General features: G+C 40.7%; 1 protein-coding gene across 4 annotated transcripts; it reads left to right on the top strand.

The window, feature by feature from the left end:
* Positions 1-570: 570 nt before the first annotated feature.
* On the top strand, positions 571-27,979 carry LOC144495812 (elongin-C). 4 transcript variants are annotated; one of them, XM_078216323.1, is made up of 4 exons: positions 571-665; positions 18,620-18,678; positions 21,362-21,505; positions 24,820-27,979. In XM_078216323.1, exons 2-4 carry the CDS (start codon positions 18,675-18,677, stop codon positions 25,008-25,010), a joined length of 339 nt encoding a protein of 112 aa, XP_078072449.1. In that variant the 5' UTR covers positions 571-665; positions 18,620-18,674; the 3' UTR covers positions 25,011-27,979. The 4 variants fall into 4 exon arrangements, with proteins under 4 accessions (XP_078072449.1, XP_078072451.1, XP_078072453.1 ...); XM_078216325.1 differs by having other exon boundaries at positions 613-692; XM_078216327.1 differs by having other exon boundaries at positions 629-834.

The following is a 27,979-nucleotide window of genomic DNA, read 5'->3' as shown; positions in this document are numbered from 1 at the left end:
TCTTTCTGGTTGTATCACAGCTTGGTCTGGCTCCTGCTCTGCCCAAGACCGCAAAAAACTACAAATGGTCGTAAATGAAGCCCAGTCCATCACGCAAACCAGTCTCCCATCCACTGACTCTGTCTACACTTCCCGCTGTCTCGGCAAAGCAGCCAGCATAATTAAGAACCCCACGCACCCTGGACAGTCTCTCTTCCACCATCTTCTGTCGGGAAAAAGATATAAAAGTCTGAGGTCACGTACCGACCGACTCAAGATCAGCTTCTTCCCTGTTGCCATTTTTGAATGGACTTTTGAATGGGTTGATTTTTCTCTACATCCTAACTATGACTGTAACACTATATTCTGCACCCTCTCCTTTCCTTCTCTATGAACGGTATGCTTTGTCTGTATAGCACACTAGAAACAATGCTTTTCATTGTATACTAATACATGTGACAATAATAAATCAAATAATTTATTTTTATTACACCCCCCCACCCCCCTGGGCTGAGCTGAGCTGAGCTGGGCTAGGCTCCCTGGTTTATAGATTGGAACAACTGCAGACAGTGAATGAATTTCTCTCTCCTGGAGCAGTGTCGCTGCCGGAAGTGTTCGGTGTGTTTCCGGGTCAGGGCTCCTGGATCCTGAAGACGAGGAGGCCGTGGGCTCGGCGCGGTTTCCTGGTAAATGTCCGCCTTTCAAATCAGCCGGTGAGGGGGAAGCGGGTGGTTCTTACTGTCCCGGCCCAGGGTGCGGCTGTCGGACTCTCGGTAAAAGGAGGGCCAGGCCCCGGCCGCTGCCTCGTCCTCTGGCTGCTGGGTTACCCGCCGGAGCCCGTCCCTTTAAGGAGCGGTGAGTGAAGCGGGGACCGCGGCCCCGGCCGGTTTTCACTACCCGAGCTGCAGGCCATCGCTCCGCTCTGTCTATCCCCCGTTTTGGCGGGGGAGTGGGTAGTTTCAGGGCGTCTCGGCCTTCAGCTTCTAGTAGGTGAGAGTAAAACAACTTCAGTCACCGTGAAGTGGTATCAGGGCATTGGCGTTTACTCAGTTAACCTGACATTGTTAATCCCAGTATTGATGCATCTTATCTTCCAAAATGTATCATAGTGTGTGTCCAATCTAATGTAGAAAGTATAATTATGTTAGTTAACTCAATAGTACTTTCACCTATTTATTATAAGATGTGTTGATTTACTTTCCTCTTCAGGTTTAAGGTCCCTCATTGCAGTTTCGGGTTTTTTTTTTGGAAACATACAAGTTTGAATAAGCAAGTGACTATTCCGAAGGGAATTCTAGCCGAGGTTAGGGGAGACAGGCTAAGAATATTCATTGTTGCAGAAGATGGTAGCTGTTAGGAACATGTACAAACCGTTAAAAAAAAACAATTGTAAAGTTTTTCATGGCATGAAAGCCATTTGGATATATTGATTCAATCGTTCCACTCAAATTGAATGGATTTAGGAAGGACAATCTGATGGAAGTTGATTTGTAGACATAAGAACTAGGAGCAGGAGTAGGCCATCTGGTCCCTCAAGTCATCCCTCTGTCATCCAATAAGATCATGGCTGACCTTTTCATGGACTCAGCTTCACTTACCCACCCATTCACCATAACCCTTAATTCCTTTACTGATCAAGAATCTATCTTTGTCTTAACATTCAGTGATGCAACTTCAACTGCTTCACTGGGCAGGAAATTCCACAGATTCACAACCCTTTGGGTGAAGAAGTTGCTCCTCAACTCAGTCCTATATCTGCTCCCCTTTATTTTGAGGCTACTCCCCCTCGTTCTAGTATCACCTGCTAGTGGAAACAACCTCCCTGCTTCTATCTTATCTATTCCCTTCATAATTTTATGTTTCTATAAGATCCCCCTCTCATTCTTCTAAATTCTAATGAGTATAGTCCCAGTCTGCTTATTTTCCTCATACGCTAACCCTCTCAACTCTGGAGTCAACCTAGTGAACCTTCTCTGCACCCCCTCCAGTGCCAGCATATCCTTTCTCAAATAAGGAGACCAAAACTGTATGCAGTACTCTAGGTGTGGCCACACCAGCATCTTATACAGCTGCAACATAACCTCTGTTTTTAAACTCCATCCCTCTAGCAATGAAGGTCAAAATTCCATTTGCCACCTTAATTATCTGCTGCACCTGCAAACCAACTTTTTGTGATTCATGCACAAGGACACCCAGGTCCCTCTGCACAGCAGCATGCTGCAATTTTTTACAAAAGTCAATTTTGCTGTTGTTCCTACCAAAATGGATGACCTCACATTTACCAACATTGTACTCCATCTGCCAGACTCAAACTATCTATATCCCTTTGCAGACTTTGTGTCCTCTGCAAACTTTGCTCTGCCACTCACCTTAATGTCACCTGCGAACTTTGACACACTACACTTGGTCTCCAACTCCAAATCATCTATGTAAATTGTAAACAATTGCGATCCCAACACTGATCCTTGAGGCACACCACTATTAACTGATCGCCAACCAGAAAAACACCCATTTACCCCCACTCTTTGCTTCGTTAGTTAACCAATCCTCTCTCCATGCTAATGCATTGCTCATAACACCGTGCACCTTTATCTTATGCAGCAGCCTTTTGTGCGGCACCTTGTCAAATGCCTTCAGGAAATCCAGATACAGTACATCCACCTGTTCCCTATTGTCCACTGCGCTCATACTGTCCTCAAAGAATTCCAGTAAAGTAGTTAAACGAGACCTGCCATGCTGCGCCTTCCTAATGGGACAATTTCTATCCAGATGTCTTACTATTTCTTCCTTGATGATAGATTCAAGCATTTTCCTCACTACAGAAGTTAAGCTAACTGGCCTATTGTTACCCCCCTTTTGTCTACCTCCTTTTTTAAACAGTGGCGTTACATTTTCTGTTTTCCAATATTTCTTGGAACCGCTCCAGAGTCCAGTGAATTACCACTAGTGCATTTGTTATTTCCCCCCGCCATCTCTTAGTACCCTGGGATGCATTCCATCAGGGCCAGGAGACGAGGCTACCTTTAGCCCCATTAGCTTGCCCTACACTACTTTAGTGATAATCATTTCTAGGTCCTCACCTGCCATAGCCACTTTGTCATCAATTTTTGGCATGTTATTTGTGTCTTCCACTGTGAAGACTGTTCAATGTCATGGCCATTTCCTCACTTCCTGTTATTAAACCCCCCTTCTCATCCTCTAAAGGACCAATGTTTATCTTAGCCACTCTTTTTCTTTTTATATATTTGTAGAAACTTTTGTTATCTGTTTTTATATTCTGAGTTAGTTTACTCTCATCTATCTTACTTTTCTTTATGGCTTTTTTCGTGGCTTTCTGTTGACCTTTAAAGATTTCCCAATCCTCTAGATTCCCACTAAACTTTGCCACTTTGTATGCATTTTCTTTCAATTTGATATCCTCCTTTATTTCCTTAGATATCCATGGCTGATTCTTCCTTTTTCATAGAATCCCTAAAGTGCAGAAGGAGGCCATGCGGCCCATTGAGTCTGCACCAACCACAATCCCACCCAAGCCCTGTTCCTGTAATCCCACATATTTACCCTGCTAATCCCCCTGACACTAGGGTCAATTTAACATGGCCAATCCACCTAACCCGCACATCTTTGGACTGTGGGAGGAAACCGGAGCACCCGGAGGACACAGGCAGTGTGTCAGGACACACTCCACACAGATAGTGACCTGAGGCCGGAATTGAACCCGGGATCCTGGCGCTGTGAGGCAGCAGTGCTAACCACTGTGCCACCGTGTCGTGTCTCTACAGTCCTTCCTTATCACTGGTATATACTTTTGCTGAGCACTGTGAAAAATCGCTTTGAAAGTCCTCCACTGTTCCTCAATTGTCCCACCATAAAGTTTTTGCTCCCAGTCTACCTTGGGCAACTCCTCCCTTGTCCCAATTAGTCTCCTTTGTTTAAGCACAAGACACTAGTATTGGATTTTACCTTCTCACACTCCATCTGTATTTTAAATTCAACCATACTGCGATCACTCCTTCCAAGGATCCCTAACTGTGAGATCATTAATTATTCCCGTCTCATTACACAGAACCAGATCTAGGATAGCTTGCTCCCTCGTAGGTTCCATTACATTCTGTTCAAGGAAACTATTGCGGATACGTTCCATGAACTCCTCTTCAAGGCTGCCTTGACCGACCTAGTTTGACCAATCGACATGTAGATTAAAGTCCCCATGATAATTGCCGTACCGTTTTTGCATGCATCAGTTATTTTTGTTTATTGTTCACCCCACCATGATGTCATTATTTGGTGGCCTATAGACTATGCCTATTAGTGACTTTTTCTCCTTACTATTTCTAATTTCCACCCAAATGGATTCAACCTTTTTCTCCATAGAACCTATATCATCTCTCACTACCGCCCTGATGTCATCTTTAAATATCAGAGCCATACCACCTCCCTTACTTCCTGTCTGTCCTTCCAAATAGTCTGATACCCCTGGATATTTAACTCCCAGTCATGACCTCCCTGCAACCATGTCGCTGTAATGACCACTAAATCATACTCATTCGCGATGATTTGTGCTGTCAACTCGTTTACTGTTTCGAATGCAATGAGCATTTGGGTAAAGTGCCCTTCTGCTAGTCTTTATACCCCTTTGAATCCTAACACCTCCATTAATAACATCTGAGTTCTCCTTTCTTTTAACTTTTTTTCATTTTCTATGTAGTTGAAACCTCTTCCCCACATGCTAACCTGCTGCTTTACTTCATATTAACCATTATATTTACCATAGTTTAACCCCTCTCTTCTCTTCCACTTGCTAGTTTAAAGTCCTTGTGACTACCCTATTTAACCTTTCGCTAGAACACTGGTCCCAGCTCGGTTCAGGTGAAGATCATCCCAATGATACAGACCCCTCCTGTTCCAATACTCATGCCAATGCCCCATGAAATGGAATCCCTCTTTCTGGTACCACTCCTTCAGCGACATGTTTACTTCCCTAATTTTCTCATCCCTATGCCAATTTGCACGTGGCTCGGGTAGTAATCCAGAGATTATAATCAAAGAACAATACAGCACAGGAACAGGCCCTTCGGCCCTCTAAGCCCGTGCCGCTTCCTGGTCCAAACTAGACCATTCTTTTGTATCCCTCCATTCCCACTCCGTTCATATGGCTATCTAGATAAGTCTTAAACATTCCCAGTGTGTCCGCCTCCACCACCTTGCCCGGCAGCGCATTCCAGGCCCCCACCACCCTCTGTGTAAAATATGTCCTTCTGATATCTGTGTTAAACCTCCCCCCCCTTCACCATGAACCTATGACCCCTCGTGAACGTCACCACCGACCTGGGGAAAAGCTTCCCACCGTTCACCCTATCTATGCCTTTCATAATTTTATACACCTCTATTAAGTCTCCCCTCATCCTCCGTCTTTCCAGGGAGAACAACCCCAGTTTACCCAATCTCTCCTCATAACTAAGCCCCTCCATACCAGGCAACATCCTGGTAAACCTCCTCTGTACTCTCTCCAAAGCCTCCACATCCTTCTGGTAGTGTGGCGACCAGAACTGGACGCAGTATTCCAAATGCGGCCGAACCAACGTTCTATACATCTGCAACATCAGACCCCAACTTTTATACTCTATGCCCCGTCCTATAAAGGCAAGCATGCCATATGCCTTCTTCACCACCATCTCCACCTGTGACCTTGAGGACCTGTTCTTTAATTTAGTTCCTAGTGCTTGATAGTCCCCAAAAAGGTCCTGTTTCCTAGTCTTGCCTATGTTGTTTATCTCAACGTGGACCACAACAACTGGATCCTCCCCCTCCCACTGCAATATCTTTTCAAGCCGGTCAGAGATGTCCCTCGTCCTGGCACCAGGCAAGCAACGTATCATGCGGGACTCTCAATCTGGTTTACAAAGGTTGCTATCAATCCCCCTAATTATAAAATCCCCAACAATTACCACGTCTTTTTGCTCCCTCCCCTTGAATGGCCACCTATATCACGGTGCAGTGGTCGGCTAGCTCATCCTCCCTAAGGCCCTTTTCCTCATCCACACAGGGAGCAAGCACCTCGTACCTGTTGGACAAGATCAAGAGCTGGGGCTCCTCCATTCCTGAATTCAGGATCCCTCTACCTGCCTCACTTGCAGTGACACCCTGCTGTCCCTGACCACTGACCAAATTAGGGGTACTTAATCTACTGGGTGTGATCACCTCCTGAAACAGTGTCCAGGTAACTCTCCTCTTCCCGGATGTGCTGCAGTGTCTGAAGCTCAGACTCCAGCTCATCAATTCTGAGCCGAAGTTCTTCGAGGAACCAACACTTGCTGCAGACATGGTCACTGCAACTTGCAATGGGATCTGCCTGCTCCCACATCATACAGCTACAGCACATCACCTGCCCAGCCATCTCTACTTAGTTATTTAATGTATGAATTAGTTTTGCAGTGTTCTTTTTCAAATTTAGTACATATTTCCTACCAGCCAATCAGGTCACAGTTTTCCTGTGACGTGACTTATTCGGTTTATTTTCAGCTACTATGTATACTCTCAATGGAATCCCCAAGGTAAGTTAGTTTTTTATACTCGCTCTGTGCTGCTCTACTCCGCCTTCTGACTGCTCCCTGGAAACTAGGCCGCAGAAGCAGACAATTAAGCAAGAAGTCATTGGTAAGAGTGGGGAATCCTTGAGCTGATGGAAAAAGCCAGAAACCAAACCACAAATTGCATTGTAATTTGAGGGGAAGCTTAAAAAGCTACAAATATAGGTTTTGTAGGGCAGGTCATGATGGTAACTAATTTTTGAAGTGTGCAATGACCTGAATTATCAAAGATGCTCAGAATTTAAACCTGTTATTCAGCCAAATGTTTTGAGTCAATGAAATAAACTGGGTCTGGCACAATACATTGCATTAACCATACTATTGCATAGGTTCCAGTGTGATCCGCCATTTTAGATTGTGGATCCTGGTAACTGAATGTCAAACAGTATTGCATTGGAGTTTGTGTATCCTTTGTGATGGAAAATTAATATTCTAATAATTAAAAGGTTGGAAATGGGACACCCACATATTGTGGTGTACTGTAATTGTGTACCGTCATTCTTGAAGTAGTAGAGAGCTTGGTTATTTGTTTTTTGTTTTTAATCCCATGTTTATGCATTACAGCATTTCTGTTTTTTTTGCAACCAACAGCTGAAGCTTGTAAAATATCCCTTATGTAGAAAACAATTAATGGTGTTTATTGAAGAGAATTAGGTATGGATGGGTGGAAGGGGAGACCAAGAGATGAGTTTTGCGAGAAATGGTTTGATGGAAAGAATGACTGAAGGATTGGCAGACAAGTAAAGGGAGCAAACAAGAGCCATAGTGTAGTGAAGAGTACTGTTGGGATGTATAGCTGGAAGAAATTGCCCAGTCAAGATTGGGCATGACCGGGGATCAATTGATACACTGGGTGACTGGAGGAGCTCAGTGAGAATAAGGGTGCAGCTTAGTGTAACTTTTCTGTAGAACTACAGTACTCTCTCATACAGCAGCATAATCTTGTAATAAATAATGAGGTGTTTTGCTTGCATCCAATTTACAATCTGTATTAGCTTGTGTAAGTAGGTTGAGTTATACAGTACAGAAAAGGCCCTTCGGCCCATCAAATCTTGCACTGACAATAACTACCACTAAAGACGTGCTAATTCCATTTTCCTGCATTTGTCCCATATCCTTGAATGTTATGACATTTCAAGTGCTCATCCAAATAATTTTTAAAGGTTGTAAGGTTTCCGGCCTCCACTACCTTCCCAGGCAGTGCATTCCAGATTCCCACCACCCTGTGAGTGGAAGAAAAAAATCTCAAATCCCTCTGAATCTCCTATGCCCTCATGGTTGACCCCTCAACCAAGAGGAACAGCTGCTCCCTACTCACCCTGTCCATAAGCCTCATAATCTTATATACCTCAATCATGTCCCCACTCAGGCTTCTCTGTTCTAAAGAAAATAATTTGTGGATTTAGATACATAAATAACTGCAGATTTAGCAAATTAGTTGTGAAATTACTTTTGAAATTCCATATCAAATATCAGCAAGAATACCAATCTTGCTGTATGTTTAATTGAATTTGTTCTATATGCAGATTATTGAGTTCACCTCTTCCCCTCTCAACAAGCCAAATTGGTAAAGGTTAGACAAATCCCCATTTGTTGCTGCAAATTCTGAATTAGAATTAGCTTAACCCAGGCATCCCTGCTAAACCGTGTCCATCTGTAATCGCAAATTACTTTTCCTTTACAGGTTTCATAAATTGGGGCACAGAGTACTAGAGTAAAAGAATTACTAAATTTGTACATTGCGATGATTAGGTCACAATAGTGTGTATAGTTTAGCTGTTCCATTATTGATAAACTAAACTATTAAAGCATGTACAGTATAGATTTACTTAGATGACATAACAGATAAGAAACAACAGTTTTTGAGGACCAAGTTGAGATGGAGACTGATGTGCATCAATTTGACACGAGGCACAAAGCTTTGGTAAAAGAAGGCTTTTATTGACTAACAATGGAACTATCAGAACTTTAACACACTATCCCAGACTGAAGAGGTCCCGCCCGAGCAGGGGGTCTTATACCTCTCCCAGGAGGCGGAGCCCGACTGGGATGTGCCACAACAGTTACAACCACAGGTGTATCAATCCCACCCTAGCCCAACAACAACATTAGAACAACCCAACAACAACATTAGAACAATCCCACAGTGGGAACCAACGATGGTTCACCACAGAGACTATCTCAGATGAAGAGAAGGATAAATGCAGATTTAATGGGGATTTAAATTTTGCTGGGTGAGTAGGGAAATTTTGTTTCATCTGGTTGAGGAATCATTAACAAAGAATTTTAAATTGTGATGAATAAAATTAGAAACATTGTTTGAATGTGGAATGTTTTGCCCTGCAGAATTGTTAAGGCAGAGTCCATTCTATTCAAGTGGAAAGTGGATAAGCATTTGAATTGAAAGAGGCTACAGAACTCTGGGAAAGAACAGGGAAGCGGGATTAGTTTTTGTCTTTTCCCTGCCGATGCTGGGAAAGTCATGATGTGGAGAACAGGGAAGCAGGATTAGTTTTTAGTTTTTCCTTGCAGACTCAGCGCAAGATGCAATGAGCTAAATGGCTGCCTCCTATGCTGTTCTGGTCCTATCACATTCCTACTCCGTATGTTTACTCGTCTGGTGAATAAAAGTTGAATATTCTGTGAATAAAAGTTGAAAATACCAAAGCAGTGAAGATGGCACCCTGGTTTAAAGATCTCATGATGTGGAGATGCTGGGGTTGGACTGGGGTAAACACAGTAAGAGTTTTAACAACACCAGGTTAAAGTCCAACAGGTTTATTTGGTAACTAATGGCATCCTACGTTATGTGCTTTAGTCCCCCAGAGTGGATCTTGAATCCATAACTTTCTGACTCGAGTGAGTGTGCTACCCGCTGAACAACTGTGGTCACACAAAGAACAAAGGTCGAAGGTGCATGGGAGCACCATCAGTTTCAAATATCCCTCCAGGTCTCATTCAGATGAGCAGTTTTCAGTTGCTAGATCTGTTCTTGGTCTACCCCACGTAGCACAGTGATAACACCTTGCCACAAGATGAAATTTTTGGCACTCATTTAATTTATCTATTTCCCCTTGTCAGTCTCCTTATGTCCTCCTCACAGCTTCTTTCCTTCCTACCTTTGTATCATCAGCAAATTTAATAGTCATACTTTTGGTTCTTTCATCCGTCATTGAGATAAATTGCAAAAGGTTTGAGGCCCCAGCACTGATTCCTGTGGCACACCACTCGTTGCATCCTGCCAACAGAAAATGACCCACTTATGCCTAGTCTGGCTAGGTAACAGGCAACAATCTTCTATCCATGCCAGTATGTTACCCCCTACATTGTGTGCTTTTAATTTTCTGCGGTGATCTTGGATTTGGCACCTTATCAAATGCCCTCTGGAAATCGTGTATATCTACCAGGTTCCCCTTTATCCCACAGCAAATGTTACTATTTCAAAGAACTCCGATAAATTTGTTAAACATGATTTTCCTTTCACAAAACCATCTTGGCTTTGCCTAAGTACCTTTGAATTTATCCATATGCCCTCTTATCACATCTTTAGTAATATTTTCAAACATTTTCCCAATGACAGGCTAACTGGCCTGGAGTTTCCTGCCTTCTGGCTCCAGGAGTTACTTCACTATTTTCCAATCAAATAGAACCTTCCCCAAAGCTGTGGAATTTTGGAAAATTAAAATCAATGCATCAACTGTCACATGAGCCATTCTTTTCCGCATCCTTGGATGAAATCTACCAGTAAGAAGTTTACCCCAGTCCAACGCCGGCATCTCCACATCATGAAATCTACCAGAACATGGGGACTTGTCAGCCTGCAGCTTCAACAATTTGATCAATACCATTCCCCTACCGATTGTAATTTTCTTGAATTCTTCCCTCCCTTCCATTTCCTGATTTACAGCTATTTCTGGGATGCAACTTATATCCTCTTCAAAGTTTTATTTATTAGTCACAAGTAAGGCTTATATTAACACTGCAACAAAGTCACTGTGAAATTCCTCCAGTCGCCACAATCTGGCACCTGTTCGGGTAGATGCACCTAATCAGCACGTCTTTCAGACTGGGAGGAAACTGGAGCACCCAGAGGAAGCCCACACAGACATGGGGAGAACATGCAAACTCCACACAGACAGTGACCTAAACCGGGAATCGAACATGAGTCCCTGGCGCTGTGAGGCAGCAGTGCTTTAGTGAAGACTGATGCAAAATAACTGTTTAATTCATCTGCTATCTCTTTGTTTTCTGTCAGTCCCCAGACTCGCTTTCTATAGGACCGCAATGCTCACTTTGTTAACTCTCTTTTTAAATATCTGTAGAAACTGTTCCTATGCCTTTATATTTCTGGCTAGCTTTCTCGCACTCTTAAAAAAAGAAAATAATAACTTAATACGGAGGGAAACATTACTGTCCAATCCTTGAGCAATTGTTTCTTCACATTAGATACGATCTTTTTGGCTTTAGTTAACCATGGATGGTGGGTCCCCAATTCAAATTTTTCTTTCTCGTTGGAATGTATCCTGTGTATTCCAAAATATCCCTTTAAATGTTTGCCACTGCATTTCTATTGACCTATCCATTACCTTAATTTGCCAGTTCACTTGAGTTAGCTGTGCTTGCGTGCCCTCATAATTGCCCTTATTTAAGTTAAAATACTAGTCCTGGACCCACTCTTCTCTCCCTCCAGCGATGTAAAATTCTATCACATCATGATTGCTGCTACTAAGGGGTGCCTTCACTATGGGGGTCATTAATTAATTCCATCTCATTGCACAGTGCCAGGTCTCGCATAGCGCCTCCAGTTGGTTCCAGAATGTGCTGTTCCAAGAAACTATCCTGAAAACATTCAACAAGCTCATCTAGGCACCCTTTGCCCACTTAACATTTCCAGTCTATATGTGCATTAAAATCCCCATGATTATCACTCCATCTTTCTGATAAGTTTCCATTATTTCTTCCTTTATACTCCATCCTACCATGTGGTTACTGTTCAGGGATCCATTCACCACTCCCACAAGTGACTTCTTGACTTTATCATTTCTGCCCAAACCATTTCTACATCCTGGTTTCCTGAACTTGTCATCCCTCTATTGTCCTAACACCATCGTTAATTAACAGACCCATCCCTCAACCTTTTCCTATCTTCCTGTCCTTCCTAAATGTCAAGGCCCTGTGGTGCACTCGGGCGGATTTAAATGAAGAGTACGGGAGTTATTCCCAGTGGCTGGTTAATATGTATCCCTCAATCAACATCGCCAAAACAGATGGTTGCATCATTATCACTTTGCTGCTTGTGGGAGTTTTCTGTGTGAAAATTGACTATCATATTTTCTACATTACAGCAGAGTCCACTCCAAAAGTACATCTATAAAGCACTTTTTAACACCCTGAGATCATGAAAGGCACTAAAAAGTCTTTCTTTATGGTTCAACATGTGCATTAGAAATGTTGGTGGATCTGAGCAGTGAAGCCCGGAGCTATTTTTATACAATCGTAATATTGTCTTGATCAAACCAAACTTGAACTTTTGCCTTGAGGAGAAACAGGACAAATGAATACATTTCAAATAGATTTGGAGGCTTAAAATACATTTTGGGAATTCAGATGTTTCTTGGGCATCAAATGAGTGTTGACAATGCATTCTTGTACACAATTGTTAATGTAAATGTATTGTTGGCAGTTAAAGTTTTGTGTTTGCTCAAATGGTATTGCAGTGGTTTAATTAGGTTTGTGGAGATATTTTTTATGTGCCACTTAAATTTTTAAAATAAATAAACATTGGTCCACAGTGAAGTATGGATTTTAGACAAATGTCAAATGGTTTTATTTGGGTCAAAGTAATGTGAAATCAGGTGATGTAAATTCTCTTGCAGTCTACATTGAAACCACTTGTGTTGGTTTTCAGGGAGAGTGTCTGCTTTTTCAGACTGAGTAACTATAAATGAGACCAGTGTAGGCCACCTTTCTGATGCTGTTTTAAAAACAAAAACGTGCTGAGGACCGCAATTTTGAAATTGCTGAAAACAGAACTGGTAATTGTTTTTGTCTGCATTTCTTTTAATATATGATGTACATATTGAACCCAGTATATGCTGTTCAATAATTGTAGATTGCATGTTCTCTACTTCCATGATTGCTGCAGGTTGAGGGTGGAGAGGGGAAAGAGTAGAGTCCAGCCACTTCATGACTTGGGGATGTGACTCTGACCTGTTTTGTTTACTGCTTTCAGCTCACCAGTAGCATTCACACCACATAACCGGATCACAACCTCAGCTGGTACTTAGAATCATAGAGGTTTACAGCATGGAAGCAGGCCCTTCGGCCCAACTTGCCCATGCCGCCCAGTTTTTACCATTAAGCTGGTCCCAATTGTCCGCATTTGGCCATTATCCCTCTATTACCAATCTTACCCATGTAACTGTCTAAATGCTTTTTAAAAGACAAAATTGGACCTGCCTCTACTACTACCTCTGGCAGCTCATTCCAGACACTCACCAGCCTGTGTGAAAAAGTTGCCCCTCTAGACTCTTTTGTTTTTCTCCACCATCTCACTTTAAATCTATGCCTTCTAATTTTAGCCTCTCCTACCTTTGGGAAAAGATGTTGACTATCGACCTCATCTATGCCCCTCATTATTTTATACACCTCTATAAGATCACTCTTAAACCTCCTACACTCCAGGGAAAAAGGTCCCAGTCTATCCAGCCTCTCCTTATAACTCAAACCATCAAATCCCGGTAGCATCCTAATAAATCTTCTCTGCACTCTTTCTAGTTTAATAATATCCTTTCTATAATAGGGTAACCAAAACTGTACACAGTGTTTCAGGTGTGACCATTACAATGTCTGGTACAACTTCAATAAGATGTCCCAACTTCTGTATTCAATGTTCTGACTGATGAAACCAAGCATGCCGAATGCCTTCACCACCCTGTCCACATGTGACTCCACTTTCAGGCAGCTATGAACCTGTACCCCTAGATCTCTTTATTTTATAACTCTCCCTAATGCCCTACCGTTACCTGAATATGTCCTGCCCTGGTTCGATCTATCAACATACATCACCTCACATTTATCAAAATTAAACTCCATCTGCCATTCATCAGCCCACTGGCTCAATTGATCAAGATCCCATTGCAATCCTAGATAACCTGAACTGTCCACTATGCTGCCAACCTTGGTCTCATCTGCAAACTTACTAACCATGCCTCCTAAATTCTCATCCAAATCATTAATATAAATGACAAATAACAGTGGACCCAGCACCAATCCCTGCGGTACACTGCTGGTCCCAGGCCTCCAGTTTGAAAAACAACCCTCTACAACTACCATCTGTCTTCTGTCATCAAGCCAATTTTGTATCCAATTGGCTACCACACCCTGGATCCCGTGAGATTTAACCTTTTGCAGCAACTGACCATGTGGTACCTTGTCAAAAGCCTTGCTAAAGTCTATGTAGACAATGTCGACTGCACTGCCCTTATCTACCACCTTGGTTACCATTTCAAAAAACTCAATCAAATACCTGAGATGTGATTTTCGACTCGCAAAACCCATGCTGACTGTCCCTAACCAGTCCTTGCCCCTCTAAATGCCTGTAGGTCCTGTCTCTCAGAATACCTTCTAACAATTTACCCACTACAGCCGTGTAGGCTCACAGCCTTGTCTGCAGCATTTCTGATAGCAGTCCAAAGATGTGTGGTTTAGGTAGATTGGCCATGCTAAATTGACCCTGGTGTCAGGGGGATTAGCAGGGTAAATGTGTGGGGTTATGGAATAGTGCCTGTGATCAGTACAGTCTTGATGGGCTGAATGGCCACCTTCTGCATTATAGATTCTATGAAATCTTTCAGTTTCCCCAAGATTTTAAGAATAAACTAACTTGCAATTATATAAATCCTTATCACGTCTCTCGAATGTCCCAAAGTCCTTCATATACTTGATATGTACACTTATGGTTGTGTGGATCAATGTAGCAACCATTTTGCACAAAGCCCTGATGTAGGTTTGGATGTTTGAAGGGAATGTAGAGGCACAACTCCAATTTAATCCAACTGAAAGTCGGTGTGTTCTCAGCCCCTTACATACTCCTTATACACCTGTGACTGTGTGGCCAAATTCCGCTCCAATTCGATTTTCAAGTTTGCTGACGACACCACCGTAGTGGGTCGGATCTCAAATGATGATGAGACAGAGTACAGGAATGAGATAGAGAATCTGGTGAACTGGTACGGCAACAATAATCTCTCCATCAATGCCAACAAAACGAAGGAGGTTGTCATCGACTTCAGGAAGCGTAAAGGAGAACATGTCCCTGTCTACATCAACGGGGACGAAGTAGAAAGGATTGAGAGCTTCAAGTTTTTTGATGTCCAGATCACCAACAACCTGTCCTGGTCCCCCCATGCCGACACTATAGTTAAGAAAGCCCACCAACACTACTTTCTCAGAAGACTGAGGAAATTTGGCATGTCAGCTACGACTCTCACCAACTTTTACAGATGCACCATAGAAAGCATTCTTTTTGGTTGTATCATAGCTTGGTATGGCTCCTGCTCTGCCCAAGTCCACAAGGAACTACAAAATGTTGTGAATGTAGCCCAATCCATCACGCAAACCAGCCTCCTATCCATTGTCTACACTTCCCGCTCCCTCAGCAAAGCAGCCAGCATAATTAAGGACCCCATGCACCCCGGACATTCTCTCTTCCACCTTCTTCCTTCGGGAAAAAAATACAAAAGTCTGAGGTCATGTACCGACCGACTCAAGAACAGCTTCTCCCCTGCTGTTGTCAGACTTTTGAATGGACTTGCCTTGCGTTAAGTTGAACTTTCTCTACACCCTAACTATGACTGTAACACTACATTCTGCACTCTCTTGTTTCCTTCTCTATGAACGGTATGTTTTGTCTGTATAGCGCGCAAGAAACAATACTGTTCACTGTTAATACATGTGACAATAATACATCAAATCAAATATAGCACTCCTTCAAAACTGCACTGAAGTAAAAGCACAGATTTTATGAGAGTTTCATCAAGTGTTTCAACCTGACACAGGCCTTGCCCAGCCCTGGTGGACCTAGTTTTTGTTTTGCCAGATTTGGAGCTTGGATACAACTTTGGGGATTTCCTTGGGCTCGGGGGTTTCATTTGGGCATGGTCTCGGTTGCAATCAGAATAAATTGAATTTCAGCTGACAATAGTGCCTGATTGGAAATCAGTTACCACAATTTTGAGGAAGTGCATTCTGAGTCAGGCCTGTATCAAAAATTTTCAGCTGTGCTGTAGCCAAATGCATAATGTACATTTGTTTCAGTTTTACCTAATTCTGATCAAATCTTGCCCTATACCACAGATTTGGAATTACTCCAGTTCCCAAAACTAGATGTTTGTTCCCTCGTACTGGTAGTAATTTAGTAACTAGCTGAACTGATTGTCGTCTTTAGATCAGCACTTGAAAAGTATTGATATTAGACTTTTAGTAAAGCATTATGATGGGCATTTAAGATTGTGATGTGGAATGAAGTTATCTAACAAATGTGTAAATTTGCCATCTAAAATGGGTAGTCTGTGCTGTATAATGTCGACATGGTGAGTTGACAGTATTGATTGTTTTCCTCTGCATTGTCATCACATTATTGTCATTCTTGGGTTCAAAAGAAACTTGGAATAACAACGTTTTTGAAACTATTTTTGTATGAACATTTTCTGTTTATTCTCCCGTGGAATGTGGGCATCGCTGATAAACCCTAATTACCCTTGAACATGGCTTGGCCATGTCATTTTCAGAGGGCAATTAGGAGTCAACCACATTGCTGTAGGCCTGGAGTCAAATGTAGACCAGAACAGGTGAGGATGGCAGACTAGGATACCCCAGAGGACATTAGTGAACCAGATGGGTTTTTACGACAATCAATGTCACTGTTACTTGAGCTGGTTTTCCATTCCAGATTTAATTGATTGAATTTAAGTTTCAGCAGCTGCCATAGTGAGCTTTGAACCCTTGTGCACAGATCATTGCCCTGGTTCTTGGGATTGCTAGCCTAATGCCATTAGCACAATGCAACCACCTCCCCTAGGAACATTCCAAGACTGGGGTTTGATTATGAAGCTTTTTTTTGTGTTTGGCCTTTGTGCATTTATTAGCATTTTGACGCAAAAACTAACTCAGCACATTTAGTAGGCCAACACAAGAAATTGGCTTAGCAATTTCAGATTCCAAAATCCACTGGAATCTGGATTTATCATGCCAATAGAATTCCAGCATACGCTCAAGCTGCCTCTTGTTTGAGTTAGATATCTCTCATTTTAGATCACAAGGTAATTACAGATGAGGACCATTGAAACAGTCTCAGCTCATCCATCCAGAAAGATCTGACAGTGCCCCATCGTGTAGTTCTCAAATGATTTCTGGGTTATTACCTCCACTATTACTTCAGGAGGATCATTCCATATGCTGATTTTTGCAGGAGAACTCCCTGATATCAATACTATCGAGTTTGTGTCACTTTGTCCGACTGTCGTAATTTAGTTTAAATCAATACTGCAGATATACATCATCTTTACCCTTAACTGTGTTGTAAATTGCCTCCATAAACATGAACTGATCCAAAATCCTGCTACCTACATCCTAACCTCAATCCCATGTTCAAAATTCCTCCAGGCACTTGTCCTTCCACCTCTATAATCTCCACTAGACCTACAGAGAACTCTGTGTTCCTACATTTCAGTCTCCTTTACATTTCCCCCCCAACCCCTCCTCTTTAGCAGCTATGTCTTTAGCTGTTTAAACTCCACATCTTCCCAAACCTGTTTGCCTCTCCTTGCCTGCTTGGAGACACTGCTTAAAATTTCCAGGCATTTCTGAAGTATCTTAAAATATGAATGACGAACCAAAACATGGAGAAATTGGAAGGGGTGACCAATAGGTAGATTTTAAGGCAGGTCTTTAAGGAGATGATGAGCCATACCTATTTAGGAAGGTGACTGAGCACTAACTATGTGGACAGAGGAAAGGTGAGGGATACACAAGTGATTGAGTCAGAGGCTAAATGAGCTTGACTGGGGTTGGAGCTGTGGGTCTAGAAAAGGTTAGAGAGATGAGAAGAGCTGAATCCATTACAGGATTTAGAATCATAGAATCCCTACAGTGCAGAAGGAGGCCATTCGGCCCATCATTTGTGCACCGACCAAAATCCCACCCAGGCTCTACTCCCGCAAGCCCACACATTTACCCTGCTAATCCCCTGACTCTAGGGTCAATTTAGCATGGCCAATCAACCTAAACCACACATATTTGGACTGAGAGAGGAAACTGGAGCACCCGGAGGATATCTATGCAGACACGGGGAGAATGTGCAAACTCCACACAGACAGTGACCCGAGGCCGGAATTGAATCCGGGTCCATGGCGCTGTGAGGCAGCAGTACTAACTATTGGATTTAAATAGAAGGATGAGAGTTTTGGGGATTCAGAACTGTTATGGGTCAGCACAGATAGCAGTGCTGATGAGCATAACTTAGTGTAGGTTAGGATAGGATACAGGCAGAATTTTGGGTAAGTTGCAGTTCAGGAAGGAAGGAAGATCAGCTCATAGAACAGCCTTGGAGTAATCCATGTTGGAGGCAGCAAAAGCTTGGATGCTAGTTTCAGCAATGCCTTGGACTATGGCTTTGGTCAACTGCTTCAACTCAACAGTATCTTCTGCTCCATTAATTTTTGTCCTGGGTATGGGGGTTGAAACAGATGCAAGATTTCAGACTCGTAAATCTATTGACTAAAAATGAAATGTTGCAGATGCAGCTATTGCACCTGGGCAAGTTTGCAGTGGAGTACTCGGAACACTTTCTTAAAAAGAAAATTAAATGGTCACAGTTCCATTGTATTCATGTTACCTAGATACTTATGCTATCAGATTGTCACTTTGGTAAACCATGAGAGGTATCATTCCATTATGAACTATAACTTTGAAATGTGCTTTTGGGTGTTGGTTGTATTTCTCTATACTTTATATTTAACACACTACTTTCTTTTGTTTCCCTCTTTTAGGACTCTATTAGAAGAGTTTCTTTTGAAAAATCGGTAGCTCATCATTTTAGCAAAAATGGGCAAGTATTATCCTGGCACCTTTGGATAATTTGTGCTGTGCAATTTTGTTTCTTATCATCAGCATATGCTCTGTACTTTCTGTCAAAATGAGATCTTCTCTGGTATCCTTTTCGTTCACCATGTTTGTTAATGACTTGGATGATGGAATAGAAAGCCACTTATCCAGACTTGCTGATGATACAAAGGTGGCTAATATTGTAAGCTGTGTAAATGGAAGTGTAACATTACAAAGATTAGGTGAATGGGCAAAACTATGACAAATAGGTTTCCATGTCGGCAAATGTGAGGCCATCCACTTTAGATTCAAAAACAATAGAACATGGTATTTTCTAACTGACTAAAAAGTTTGAAATTGTGGAGACTCAGAGACTTTGGTGTCCAGGTACATTGACTGTTAAAATGTCATGTTAATGGAATTCCGTCCTTAAGCCTTGGTTAGATTGCAACTGAGGACTATGCACTACCTTAGAAAGAATATATTGGCCTTGGAGGGGGTGCAGCATAGATTTACTAGATTGATACCCGGGCTTCAAGGTTTACATTAAAAGCAGGGTTGTATTCTCTGAAATTTGGAAGGTTTAAGAGGTGATTGCATTGAAATTTTCAATGCATCAGGGATTTTCTTGCAGAGTGTTATGGACATGTTGCTGAGTGGGCAAGGAAATTAAATGAAGTGTGAAGTTATTCACTTTTATGGGAAAAATATATATTTTTTGCATGGGTGAGAAACAGTGAAATGTTTACCTTGAGAGATCGGCATGCCCTTGTATTACTGAAAGTTAATTTCCAGGTGCAGCCGAAGCTTAGGAAGGCAAATGCCAGCCTTTATTACAAAAGAACTGAAGTGTATGGGTAAAGAAGTCTTGCTGCAATTATATGGAGCATTGGTGAGGCCACAGGAGTACAGTGTGCAGTTTTGATCTCCTTATCTAGTTCTCCAAAGGGAGTTCATCTGGTTCCTAGATTGAATCATAGAATCCCTACAGTGCAGAAGGAAGCCATTCAGCCTATCGAGCCTGCACTGACAACAATCCCACCCAGGCCTTATCCCCATATCCCACATATTTACCCTGCTAATCCCTCTGACACTAAGGGGCAATTTAGCATGGCCAATCAAATTAACCCACACATCTCTGGAGTCTGAGGAAACAGGAGCACCTGGAAGAAATCCATGCAGACACTAGAAGAACATGCAAACTCCACACAGACAGTCACCCAAGGCCAGAGTTGAACCCGGGACTCTGGCACTGTGAGGCAGCAGTACTAACCACTCTGTTACCAAGCTGCCCTAAATATTGAGGAGCTATTGAGTAGACTAGACCTATGTTCCGCAGTTTACAAGAGTGAGGGGTGATCAATTTGAAACGTATTTTTAAAAAATCAGAGACTTGTCAGGATAGGCGCTTAGAAGACATTTCTCCCAGAATAAGGGGAAGGCCATTCAGGACTGAGATGAGGAGAAATTTCTTCACTCAGCAATGCGAACCTTTGAAATTTTCTATCCCAGCAAGCTGTGGATGCACAGTCATTTGTTATATTCAGTCAGAGGTCGATCAAGTTCTGGATCCCAAGGGGATTAAGGATAATGGAGTTGAGGTAGAAGATCAGTTGTGATCTTGTTGAATGGCGGAACTGGCTCAAAAGAGCTAAATGACCTTTTTGGGCTTCTAATCCTTGGGTTCTTACCACATCCTTGGAGATGAGTTCAAAATGAGGGGTTTTGATGGAGTAAAAAGGCAAAACTGTTTCCAGTGGCAAGGAGTTGTAACCAAAGGGCACTAATATAGGATAATTAGCAAAAATAAAATGGCAGATGAGGAGAACCCTTTTTCAGTGAGCTGTAATGATGTGGAATGCAATGTATAAAAGCATGCTGGAAGTGGATTCAGTCGTAACTTTCAAAAGGAAATTGGGTAAACAGAGAGAGAGAGAGTTTCAGTTCTATTGGGAAAGAACAAGGGGAGTGGAATTAATTGGATAGTTCTTTCAAAGGAGTTGGTTGAAATGCTAAAGCCATCAATATAAGCATAAGTTAAAGAATGCAAACGCACATGCTTGGTAGTGCTACAACAGGGATGTCCAGGCCTTGCTTTCAGGTGGCATTTGGAACATTCCTGGGAGATGCAATGTCGCATCAGGTAAATTCATAGAATAGAATAGAATCCCTACAGTGCAGAAGGAGGCCATTCAGCCCATCGAGTCTGCACCGACCACAATCCCACCCAGGCCCTATCCCCATAACCCTACCAGCATATAAACACTGTTCCTGTCAAAATATAATTCCAACAAAACTAAACTTTAATTCAAATAATGTTATAGTTTAAACTTTTAACTGAATTGCTGCATCCATGACATTTGAAGGTATCTGCCATGCAACAGTCTAGTTCTAATATATTTCTCTAACATCTGCTCACTTTTTTTTAAAAAAAACTTTCATTATTGTTTGACAACTAAGTTACAAGTTCTAAAAAATACAGGAGTCAGTTATACTCCATCTGACTCCAATGTAGAAATTAGGTAAAGGCACTGTTTTAGAATCCAATCTAATTAGGTAAAGACTCTAATCTAAATTAAATGTTTCTACAATTAAAATCTTGTTTGTTGATGGTGGATAGGTTTTAAATGATTTGAATTAAATGAACTATAGAAAGTTTAATTAAACATTCTGTTAACATTTTGCAGATGGAGAAGAGAGGACCTATGGAGGCTGTGAAGGCCCTGATGCTATGTATGTAAAGTTGATCTCCTCTGATGGCCATGAATTTATTGTAAAACGAGAACATGCACTGACTTCTGGCACTATTAAAGCTATGTTGAGTGGCCCAGGTAAGTTATACGGTCATATAGTTACCCACAATTAGTGAACTGTGGATCTATACTTTTGGAACTTCTAATTCTGTTCCCACGTCTCCCTTTTTCGTCCCCACCCCTAATCCAAACACTTGTCCTGTGTTCCCCCTGGCATTCCAGATTCATGACTAAAACAACACACAAAAAGCAAAAACCAAGAAAAAACCTCAAGTCAGTCTTGCAACACATGTGGAGTGAGAAAGAGTTGACATTTCAAGTCTTTTATGAGTCTTTGGGTTCCAAAGAAGTGTTTATTGGACTCAACAGTAACCCTATTTCTCTACAGATGCAGTCACTGGCTCAGTTTTTCCACTATTTTATATTTTTATTTTAGATCTCCAGCATCTGCAGTATTTTGCCTTTTTCACAAAAAATAACGCCCTCCCTCACTCCTCGGATGGGCTTCTAAAAGCATTAATTGTCAACATGACGACTCCTAATATATAATTAGTAAGGTTCGAGGAGTGCTGTCTTAAAGCATAGCCAATCTTGAGCACCGCAGAAACATTACAGCTAGAAAGTGATGTATTTAAAGTTGCATCTGATTATCTATATTACTAAATCTCTTAGCCCTATTTGTAGGCTGTTCATATCCCAGTGCATTATGTTATGGTTCAAGTTAGAAACTCCAAAGTGTTTTATGAAGCCCGTCTGAATCATGAGTTTTGTATTTTGAATTTGGCTAGGATAAGCATAAGATATTTCACTTCAGGTGTGATTCAAAAGACCCAGTAGGGAGCTTTTATCAAACAAAGTTTATTTAAGAATATAGTTAACATGTATAGTAAGAACATCAGCAAGAACTTTTATCAATTACAAATGAGAAATAAAACAACCACTATAATGTATAACCCTAACCAATATATGTCAGATGTTCCAATCAAAACCAATATCCAATAAACAAAGCCCTTTAAATAGATTTATCACTGGACAGGCTAAAGTTCACATGATACTGGAATTCAGTTCCCTGGGTTGAATGCTGATTTCAAATGATCTTGCAAACTCAGATCAGTTCCCCAAAGCAGCATGGCAACAAGCCTTTCTTTCAGCTAACTGGTAACATTTTCAAAGCAAAGCAGAGAGAGAAAGAGACTTCTTTTCCAACTTGCTTCTAAGACTGCCTCGAACACTGCAGCCTAAACGAAACTGGAAGCTGAAAAACTTCGGTTACCTGAGTTGCCCACAGTTTGTTCCTTCATTGCAATGACACAACCCAAGGCTGCAACCATGATTTTTTTTAAAAACCTCTTAAAGGTACACTAGCATCACAATTAGTTTACTGTAAGCATTTCACATGCAAGTTGTCTCCCTCTATGCTTAAACAAAAATGTCCGATAAATCTTAATAAACGTATGGAGTTCTATAAAGCTTTCCGAATGAAGCTTTCATGAAAGTAAACTTGTTATAATGAAACTGTAGCCTTATGTTCCTCAAAGGGCAAAGAGGATATGTAAGTATAATGAAACTGCAGTTTAAGCCTGAGGTGGGGGGAGAATCTGGGATTACAAATAAATTTGCTTTTTACCAAAACATTTTTTTGAATCTTTGATATTTACACAAACTATTGTCTCCTAAATTCTAAATGTACTGGTTTTAACAAAAAAAAGATCCGTGCCCATACGTTTCAGTTTTTGTTTCTAAAAGGAGAACAAATATTCTCGACAGAAGTTTAAGTCTACTTGTTTGGCCTCCTTCCTTGTAATTTGGACTGATCTCCATTTGTTATCCAAAATACTGAAGAATCATTTAAAGTTTTAGGACTCACTGCTTCAGACAACAGAAACAACCTAAGCATTGAAACAATTGGTTGCCCATCTGTTCTGTTTTTTAAAAAAAGAATGAGGTACCACAAAATTTATTATAGATATTGCTCTCCCTGAGCAAGTGACCTTTGAGTGAGTGTAGTTCAATAAATACAGTTAGTCACAATTGCACTTCAAAAATAATCATGTAAAGTGTTTTTATAAATGCATTCCTTCCAACTGATCTTTCTCTTCCCCATAATCTTGTTAATCTGATCTGGCAGGGGATATTCCCAGTCTCTGGTAACTTTCCTGAGTTTTTCAGTTTTAATGAGGGATATATTTCCCTTTTGAGAGATTAAATGACCTCCTTTACAGCAGCTAAGCTTGTTCTGAACCACAGGTTATTGATGAACACACCACACAAGTTCAGCTGGCAATAATTAAAATTGCAGGTGAATGCCAAAAGCCACCAGGCACTTTGATTTGCACTATTAATTGTTGAGAAGTAGAAACAATGTGGGCATGATTTAACATGTTCTAAAATTGTGTAAAAATAATTTGGAGCATTACTATTATCTTCATATTCTAGTACTCTCCTAGGAATGTGTTTAAAATGTATTCTGACAATTCTAAACTAAATTGTTAGTGCAAAAGAGTTTGCCCATTCATAACCAGGTTGGCAGATTGGAAACTGCTACGTCAAGATGCAAATTTATTTTAATCTTCTGTTGCCATACCTATGAAATTTAATCACTTCCTTTATTACTTTATCCATTGCAACTACCATGGTCTTGATTCACCTAAATTCAAAATATTAAATGTATAACTCTTGCTTTTGCACAAAGTTGGACCTAAAATCTGGATTTGAATTACAAATTATATATAAAAGCTTCCTGACAACAACCATAGTTGCTTGGGGAACAAAATAATTGGATTTGGTGATAAGGGGAAAAGAAAAGTAACCTTTACTCTCAGCTTTGTTGTGGATTGCAGTTTCTAACTGCAAGTTCAGGAATTGGCTCAAGCAGAGGATCACTGATTGGGAGAGAGTGTGTGTCCTGAGTGGTGCTTCTAAGTTCGCACCAATGCTGCTGGGTAACTATGGAACTAAAACAAAGTTAGTGTGCATTTACTCTTTCAATCTTAAGAGTTCTGTAGCACAGTTCATACTGCAGCATGCTCCCATCTCCCATGAGAAAGATACAGAGTAGGATGCATAGTTAGAACAACAGATACATGAGGAGGAAGATTACTGGTAATCGCTAACCTGTTGCAATTAATTGTGATGCCTTTGACATCAATAGTGGTGTGTGTCTAGTGTTATCTTCTTACTCTGCTGCTTCCTGGTTTATCTGCAAGTGGCCTCAGTTGTATGAGTTTTTGTATTTGAAACAAAACACAAACTATTGATGTAGAGGCTCTGAACAACTACTTGGTGTTCTTGAGAGGGCAAAATGATCCACGGTACTATAATCAAATATTGCATGTTGAGGGTTAATCGAGATCTTAAATGCAATGTTTTGATATTGGTTTTTAATTTTTCAGGACAGTTTGCTGAAAATGAAACGAACGAAGTAAATTTTCGTGAGATTCCATCCCATGTGCTATCAAAAGTGTGCATGTATTTTACCTACAAGGTCCGCTACACCAACAGTTCTACAGAGATTCCTGAATTTCCAATTGCACCAGAGATAGCACTGGAATTGCTGATGGCTGCAAACTTCTTAGATTGTTAGAAAATAAAAATGTAACTTATAACCCAAAATGAGCTGTTAAGCTTCTGTATTTAACTACTTGCACAATCAATAAGTGACTTTAAAATGGTGTTGCATTTGTGTCTGATAACTCACAAAATCTTTTCTTTTATCCAAGATGTGTTTTTTTTTTCAAGCGTTATATAGATAATGAGGATCTTTTGGTTTCTTGTATATTACATAAATCAGACATTTCTCCCCTCCCATAATGTTCTATATTGGTGTGCAGATGGTTTGCAGCTGTTAACTTTCCTCAAATAATTTTCACGGAAAATGAATAGTTGTAGCCCTATGTATCCATAATGTACTGTTCCTGTGCTGATACAGTTCCCAGCTGAATTTCCATCCGCTACCCCTATAGAATTGACTAGTAATAAAGTGTCTTAAAAGTACTGTAGCTATATTGTATTAGTATGTAACTGCATTTGCTCTGCACCACATCATGGAGCTTCTATCAAAACTGAAATTTCACTTTTTCTAGTAGTTTATTAATAAGTCATGAGTTTTTCCATTCTTTTGTCCCTACCTGGAGTTACTGTTGTCTCAATGGTTCTTAAATTCAAATTCCTCTGAATAGGTAACATTGTCCATTTTTTTAAAGGAGGCTACAGGTAAGTATGAATAAGTTGAATACCTTCTTAGTTTCATTTTTAAAATTTATTAAACTAATTTAAAACGAATAATGCAAACTTGAAAGGGGCCAGAGGGGTTCCTTTGTCCATTACTTCAAGTTTCTTCAGAGAATCTGTTTTATAATTCATGTACCTATGGTCAACTTTCATGTTTAGGTTGAAGGATGTCAGTACCAGATAATGAAACTCATCTACATTTTGCTCACATTTTGAGTAACTCTCAACGGTGAGAGGACATAATGAAGAGCAATACTCCTCCTTGGTGGCCCTCACTTTGGGGAAGGAAGATGTCAAATTTCTGTTCCTTTTTTAAGCTATATTTTTGGGATTTCTCTGAGCAAGATTAGTGTCAAACTGTGAGCTCCTGTCCACCAGGAAATGGTTTGAGGCTGCCCAAAATTCAATTCCATGTTGAATGTTTCAGTAGACTGAGAAATTGCTCATCCTGTTATATTTGAGATTCAAACGAAACATCCAATTATTATCGGGTAGATTGCTATTTGACCCAGGCTCGTCACTATTGCTATTGCTTCCTTTTTTGTTTTTGCCTCCCATCCCCTCCCCCCACCTCAAAGAATTGCAGTTGATGTGCCACTCCATTCCACTACAATTGATTCATACCATCAAATGCCAAGTATCCATAAGAATAGTACCACAAGATTATGTACCAATAAGTGAATAAACAAACCCTTCACTGCTTTAATATTGGTTTGCAGGCTGTTTACAGAGTGGCATTGGCAAAGCTTTGGTAAATCCTCAACTGGAAATGAAGGAGGATATGAAAAATAAGTGTCAAAATATTTTTAAAAGGCTTAATTGATGAAAAATCATTGTTTAGATATGGAGATGTTCAGCATTTAGTATGTAGTCATTAACTAATGAAATCTCCTGTATCATTACCAAATACTTTGCATCGCACTATTTTTACTTTTATATTTTTATACCAATATTTGATATTCAGATTGAATATAGAAATTCATCTGTGGATAGATTGAAGCCACTTTAATTAGTAGCTGTCATTTGCCACCTTTCACTATATCTCTTCCAACCCCCTCCCCTGCTACCTAGCAAATAATTAGGTGTGAAAAATATTTTTAATCGGCAAAATGATTATTGAACCTTTCAAATCTGATGAATTTGAATGTGGATGGCTATATGTTTAAAGATGAGCAGATTCAATTGGGTTCATATCTCTGACAATTCTTTTCCCCACTAGTTTTGAAGTTCCAACTCTGGCAGTGCTAGCCAATAAATTAGTTAGTCCTGTTAAAAGCATCATGTGTCATAGTTTTCCCTCCATACTAAACCGGTTATAACAAACAGCTGATCCTATCTGAACACTTCCACATATGCACAAATAAATATTAATACTGGGGATTTTAATTCAAGAGCTGTTTTGCTGCAAAGACTCTGTGCATTTTAATTTTACCAACTTTAGCATACACTGCGCCCCTGCTTTACATTTCATGTGAACTGGACATTTCACCTTTTTGGTTAAAGCTACTACTGTTGCACACCTTGGTCACCTTATAGATCACTTATTGTCATCCCTGCTATCACTTATACTTCTAGTTGATTCGTCTCATCTGACCTCTGATCCCCTCAGCTTAATCATTTTATTTCATGCCTCTGGTGCTACTCAACTTGCCTGAGGTTTATGCTTCAATTAAGTGACCTTTCTGAAATGTACTGCTAATTATTTAAAATCTTCCTTCATTTGTCAGTCTTTGCCTGCAGATTTCTGGCCATCAGCTTGGAACTATAACATTTTTCTTAGTTAGTTTATCCTTCCTCTCTTGTGCCATAGGACCTTGCCCACATGGAATTGTTTAAAATTACTATTCGGCTATCAGTCACCTTCAATATGGGTTCCTACAAAACTTCCCACTCCAATGTTTAGGTCTAGCTACCAGTGTTTTGTTTGTGTTGTTCCTGATACTAAGTATAATTCTGCCAGTTGTTTTAAAGTACAAGCACCGAGCTCCCACATGCCAGCTTTGGTGTAATTTTGCTGCAGCAATGAGAAGAAATTTAATAGGTAGTGGCAGGGAAACTGCTGTTGTTGAGTGCTGAATTTGTCATGAGTGAAATAGGTTCTGGAGGATGGTATGCTGTTGAAGTCATCGTTCCTCATTTAAAAAAAATATACATATTGAAAAATGTTAAAGAATGGTTCCAAACCTTACAGGATGAAATTGTAAAAGACTCAAATAGATATAATATGTTCAGAGTCTTTGAAATGATGAAAGTGTCAAAAAGGTAGAGGTAAAAAGATTATTTGAGTTACAACATCTATATTAAAATCTGCATATGTGTTTA

Source organism: Mustelus asterias, chromosome 7 (assembly GCF_964213995.1).
Source record: "Mustelus asterias chromosome 7, sMusAst1.hap1.1, whole genome shotgun sequence".
In the NCBI taxonomy this organism is placed as follows: domain Eukaryota; kingdom Metazoa; phylum Chordata; class Chondrichthyes; order Carcharhiniformes; family Triakidae; genus Mustelus; species Mustelus asterias.
This window is presented reverse-complemented; position numbering and strand designations above follow the sequence as displayed.